This window comes from Pseudomyrmex gracilis, unplaced genomic scaffold (genome assembly GCF_002006095.1).
Source record: "Pseudomyrmex gracilis isolate BER0280 unplaced genomic scaffold, ASM200609v1 scaffold_131, whole genome shotgun sequence".
In the NCBI taxonomy this organism is placed as follows: domain Eukaryota; kingdom Metazoa; phylum Arthropoda; class Insecta; order Hymenoptera; family Formicidae; genus Pseudomyrmex; species Pseudomyrmex gracilis.
Genome location: NW_018020715.1, coordinates 327,173 through 333,391, shown reverse-complemented (window position 1 = coordinate 333,391; position 6,219 = coordinate 327,173). Strand labels below are relative to the sequence as shown.

At 39.2% G+C, this 6,219-nt stretch overlaps 1 protein-coding gene across 1 annotated transcript in view; it reads right to left on the bottom strand.

Moving 5' to 3' along the window:
- Positions 1 to 6,219, bottom strand: part of LOC109856700 (neuroligin-4, Y-linked-like) — a gene marked incomplete at its 3' end in the record, with an annotated part of 197,917 nt that overhangs the window by 137,152 nt on the left and 54,546 nt on the right. The window contains exons 2-4 of the mRNA XM_020432270.1: positions 5,243 to 5,644; positions 2,344 to 2,767; positions 1,316 to 1,491 (exon numbers count right to left, since the gene is read on the bottom strand). Coding sequence (XP_020287859.1) covers positions 1,316 to 1,491; positions 2,344 to 2,591 — 424 coding nt within the window. The remainder of the gene's footprint in view (positions 1 to 1,315; positions 1,492 to 2,343; positions 2,768 to 5,242; positions 5,645 to 6,219) is intronic.

Below are 6,219 nucleotides of genomic sequence, written 5' to 3'. Positions count from 1 at the left end.
TGCAGGCTCTGATAGGCTCAAAATAAGCTCTGATAGGCTCAAAATAAGCTCTGATAGGTTCAAAGTAGAAGTAAGAGAGAAAGTAGATGCTACTTTGACGCTGCTATACGTCCGAAATTTCTTTTTTTCCCGCTAAAGTTTTAAAGTAGGACTTAATTCTCAGATCAGGCTGCGCATTGCAGGCTCTGATAGGCTCAAAATAGGCTCTGATAGGCTCAAAGTAGGAGTAAGAAAAAAAGTAGATGCTACTTTGACGCTGCTATACGTCTGAAATTTCCTTTTTTCCTGCTAAAGTTTTAAAGTAGGGTTCAATTCTCAGATTGGACTGCGCATTGCAGGCTCTGATAGGCTCAAAATAAGCTCTGATAGACTCAAAGTAGGAGTAAGAAAAAAAGTAGATGCTACTTTGACGCTGCTATACGTCCGAAATTTCCTTTTTTCAAAAATTGAGGTTCAATGTAGACGCTAAATTTCGACTCGGGATAGCTCGAAAGATTTTAAAATTCAAGATTCAAAATTCAAAAGGAGCCGGAGGTCACACCTTATTTATCACTTATTTAATTTTTTTAGTTTTTTAAAGTTCATCTCGAATTTTTTTCGAGATGTTGATTGTTTCATTTTATCATCATATCCCTAATGTTGGGTTTAAACAAATTAAAAAAAAAATTTTATCAAATTGTACTGCGCTCAAAAGTCTCCGGAGGGATTTAAGAACTCTCTCTATATATATATATATACGTTACAAGAGAGTAAATGCAGTTCCGTGGAATCGCGTTACAAAGTTCTTCTTCCCTCGAGATAGTGTCGAAAGCATATCGTCTCGCGTTTGCGAGACTTCGGGAACGGGAAACGTATGCTCAACGTATAAAAGAAGTTTCGATGCTTGATCGATCGCCTTTACTCTACTACACTCCTTCGTTTTGCCGCACAGTTCGCCCAACCGAGCGCGCACGAGAGAAAGAAATATCTAACATTTTTTTTTTTACAAACCAGTACGTGGCAATTATTTGTTTGTTAAAGTGCAATTGCGCAACAAATTTATAATCGTTCAAATAATTTCTCGTCAATTATTAGATAACAATAGTTGCGGAATTTTTTTTTTTTTGTTTTTGTTTTTTGCGAGAGTATGTCTTTTTGCGGGAATAAAACGAATGTTTATAAAAATTTTTTTTTCAACGCGCAATATCGAAGTTTAAATAAACTTTCGACCTCTAAAATTCTTCGCTTTCGAAGAAAACAATATTGCAATTATAGAGTTATACCTAACGTTGTACCTAACTTAGTTCTCAATCGCCGAAGGGGTTTGCTCACTCACCCATGGCAGGTGCGTAGATGTTGAGGTAGAGGCAATCCTCGCTCTGGTTACGCAGATGAGGCAGCAGTCTCTTCAGGTACTCCAGTCTTCCCTTAGGCATTCGCTCGAGCGCTTCCTGCTCGTTTGCAATGTCCGGCAGCTTTTGGGGGCAGACTGGACCCACCGAGTCCGATAATCTGTAGAGGAAATCGGAAATCGTTCGTGCGTTACAACGAACTGAACGGTCAAAGTTTCGCTTGTTCAATACGCGCGTGTTCAATAAAGGCGAACGCTGTCAACGGAAATGAATTTCTCGAAGCGTGTGTGTCTGTAGGTGTGTTCGCGCGCGCGCGTGCGGCGACTTGCTGACCGCGAGTGTCTTAAACTACACACGACGCGTTTTTCTTTATCTCGATTAATTTACTTTTCGATAATTGTTAAAATTTATCCGCCGTAAACTATTTTTTTTTTTTTCCGTTGGAAAATTGAGATCTTTCGACGCCGAGGCGAGTTTAGCGGCAATATATAACGCCCGGTATTCGAAAGATTCGCCAAGGAATATCTTGGCATAATTTCAGAACGTTGTTATATATCCTGCGATATTCCCGGACACTTCGAGTTACGAAGACTGCGCGGCATCCAAAGTATCTTGAGACGGGAAGATCGCGCGCGCGCGCGCGCGCGCTTGTTATAAAATTGTGAAAGCGGGATGCTCCGCTTCTCCGTGACCGGAAGGTAAGTTTCGCAAGTGCGCGATCGACTCGATATGTCGAAAATAAAAATTGATTAGCGCAACTTGACCGTACAACTTCTTTCGCGCGCATCGTATGTATAACTTAACACTTTGAAATCTGAGAAAAACTGAGATTTGAATACGCGCGATAATTCAAAAAACGAATTTCACTCGAAAAAAAAAGAAAAACCACGTAGCTGCTATTTTTCCAGAAGCTTAAGCGAGTTTTGAAAATAAGACTTCTTGACGCAATTAAAACTTGAGCGCCGAGATTACATCAGAGTCTTTCCGTCTCTGGAATGATATATATTTTTACCTGATTCCCTCCCAAGGACTCGGCGCCCTCGTCGGTGAGAATCGGCTGCTGCCGACCGGCGGTGTGGCGTAAGGTATTCCGAGGTAAACGTCGATCGGTTTCAGGAACTTGGCGTACTCGAAGGATCGCGTGATACCCTGGACCGCGCCGTAGCGCGTCTGAACGATCCGTGAGTTGGTTTTGCTCTTGATTGAGAGCGAGAGGGCGGGCGGCGCGATCAGACAGACGAGGATCAGGAAAAGTTCCATTTTTGTCACCTTCCTCTTCTCCCGCCTGCGCCACTGCAACCGATCACACGCCCGACCACGACGATCTATGGATCACCTCCGCGTCCAGCGTACGATCGTCTCTCATTTACGTTTCCGGGATTATTAATTGCCGCGACGTCGTCGTCGTCGAGTTTCCGCCATCTCGGTTGGTTTCTCTGGAAAATATTTCATAAATCGCAGCCCCCATGGCGACAGAAACGAAGAGATTATCGATTACGCGAGATTAACGTTACGTAACTTATCGTCACTCTCTTTGATTTCTGACAATTAATATCTTTGCAAATGAACTCTTCGTAGATCTGAGAGAAAAATGGTCTAAAAACTTATCATTTTTTTTTTATAATCAAAATAAATTGATCGTTCTCGTTTCTTTTTACAAAAAAAAATATATATATTTTTTAACAATTAAAACCGAGATTCGTATGTTTTTTAATTTTCACAAATTCAACAAACGGATATTTTTGCTCGACAATAATAAATTGCATTAAATGTTTCGATAATAATAATATTTTATAAATACGTAGACACATTTTGCTACGTACAATGTTGCAAATAAATACGTACGTTAATTCGAAACGCGTAATGACGTAAGAAGACAAAAGCGGCTCGCACTCATTATCGTACATTTCGTGGCAAACATGTTAATTAATTCCCGACTCGAGATTGTTGCAATGAACGTACATATATATATATATATATATATATATACATAGGTTGTAATAAACAAAAGTGACAATTTATTTCACTCACGCGATTGCTCGCTTGATCGCATCAATTAATTTTGTGTTTTTGTTTGTAGTAGTTTAAAACTTTCAGGATATAATGGTCGCCGCTGCCGCTGCCGCTCTTTTTTGAGCCTGTATTTATTCAACATGCCATTCAATTACCTATATCAATATTTAATTAATAGGCGCCGCGGTTCTCGTATTCTATTGGGGGGGAAAAATGGCAATGACATTCAATAAAAAGAATCACAAATAACGGGATGTGCGTGTATATGCGGTGTGTTTTATGTGTTGCGCGCGGCGTTTAATCGATAAATTGACGAGGGGAGGGTTTTACGTGAGAGAACGTACGATTATAACACCCTTTAATCGACTTCGTTCGATTATTAGCGTGGGATTCTAATCTCTCGCGCGCGCGTTAAGTTTCAACATTTGCGCGAATCCTTCGATGGAAGATAAAGTAAAACGGCCCGAAGGGGGAATCAGTGACAAGAGCTGAAGGCGATGGATAAACCACGAGAAAAGGAAAGTTGGAGAGCGTTTGATAAGCGCAAACGCGGGGGAAGAACGTAGCCGCCCAAGTACGTTTGCCGCGTATTTTATGTAATATCTAATATCTCGAAACGGTGAAGTAATTAACGTACTATTTACTGCGAGAGAACTCTCGTTACCCCCCCTTCTGATATCTCCTCGTATCTTTAGATAAGTTATTTACGCTTTCATGTGGTCGCATCGCGCGCACACGTATCGTCTCTTCCCGCCGCGATGTAACACGGAGCGTGGTAAAAAAACTACAAAAAACTTCAAATAACAAAATTCAATTACAAGATTCGACCAACAGAGATAAGCGAGTTTCCGTCGCAATGTTGCTCGTTATTATATTGTAAAATGTTTCACGCGAGAGAGAATATAAAAAAAACGAAAGAATGTTTTTGCAGAACAGCATGAGTTTAAAAACAAAAAAAAAAAAAAAAAACCGCGTAGAAAAATTCTTCAACATCATCAGGTTTGAAAGAATGCGGAATGTTGAAAACTTTAAATAATTCGACATTGCCCGGCTGTGCAATTCTCGGGGGCCACTCTGCCGCATAAAAGTAGTCGTCGTCGCGGTGTTGGCGTACATAAAGAGAGCGTTAATCAAAAAATTAATCACGTCCCCGGTGCGATTATCGAGTCTTGAATTCGCATTACGGGTGGGGGATATAAAGTTACCGGGAGAGAGAGACGCCCCCGAAGGTTTCCACGGAGTGCGGATAGAGAGAAAGTACGAACTGGCGCTTTGCGAGAAGAGAGGGTTATATAGAAGGGGTCGAGAGAGTGAGGCGCCCTCGGGAGAGGGCAGAGGCAGGGTAGGGGAGGGATAAGTGAGTGCACTCGTACGTGGAGCCATTATGGAAATCAGTACTTATCGGCCCCGGCGAGGAGAGGGAAATTTAACGTTGTGTAACGGCGCCACGTTTTCCCTGGCGATCCACGTGACGGAGAAAAAGGAGATAAGCTGTTTCGGTTTCCGTCACTCGTCCCCGATAATTTCTCTTCCTTATCAATGATGCAGCCTCTTTGCCGCGAATTCATCTTTTCGATTTCGAGAAAAATCGAAGAGAAGGCGGAAAAATCCTCTTCGGCAAAGCCGAGATATGATAAAATGGAAATCAGAAAAAAGAAAAAAAAAAGAATTTTCAGACAAAATTTTGGAAACGGAATGTTTTCTTCTTCTCGAATCTACGTAATTTGAAAAAAATAAATGTTATCCGAAAGTATCTTTTCTTCTATCAACATTTTGTATCGAATTCTTTGCGTGTTCTTAAAAAAAAAAAAAAAACAATTATATTTTTTATTGACATGCAAGTGAGTAAGTTTATTTATTCTTCAATGTGTGCTACGTCTGCGATAATTAAGACTCACCATTCACGTAAATTATGACTTTAATTAGTCTCTCTTCGTCTTTCTGCGAGTTCTCGGATTATCTCAAGACAATAGCGAAGCAACTTCAGTTCGAAACGTCTTTTGGCATCTTGCTTTTATATCTTCGTTTGTTGTAAAAACAATTGATAATTAAAAGGCTTTCTCAAATTAATTGTCGAGATAATTAGTCGGTATTATTACGACGACTCTTGTTGTCATGCATCTCGAACGCACAATTTGTGCACAAACTCTAATTTATTAAAAAAAAAAAAAACTCCTCATTGCATTTTCACTCCGCTGTTGTTGTTTTTGATTGTATTATGCAATCCTTTTTCTTTGTCGAAAATATTAAAAATTTTAGGAGCGTTCTCTCGTCATTTTTCAATCACCGTTTGCCGCGTCCTGAAACATAAAAAATACGGAAATTGATTATTGGATTATTATATAAGCGCGCAAGCATTCGAAAAATTCGAATTATTTGTCTATTGTAAATATTTTATTGATGAAATATTTGTGTAATTGCAAATTCTAAATGCGTTTGCGCGTAATAATACAATTATTAAGTTAAAACGATGATACTATAGTCGTACGTCAGCACAAGATTATTGAGAGAATGAGCGATGTAACATTGTCATACCAATGCCATGAATGATGGCAGTACATTAAACTTGGTCGCGCCATTATTCATAGAGTGCAAGAGATGAATTTACTAAAGTTTATTATTAACATGAGATTATGATAATCACGTGACAATCAACTAAATTACTAAATCACACTGTTAATAAATTATCAAATTAGATGAGAATATTGTATATAGAATTTGAATAACTCATTATTGCTCTTTGTTAATAACCGGCTAATTAATTTTGGAAGAGGAAATTGTGTTGAAATTATCTCACGAGTGAAAATCAAAGAACAGAATTACACAGCAATAAGAGACAAGACACAAAAATAAATTATATATATATATATATATA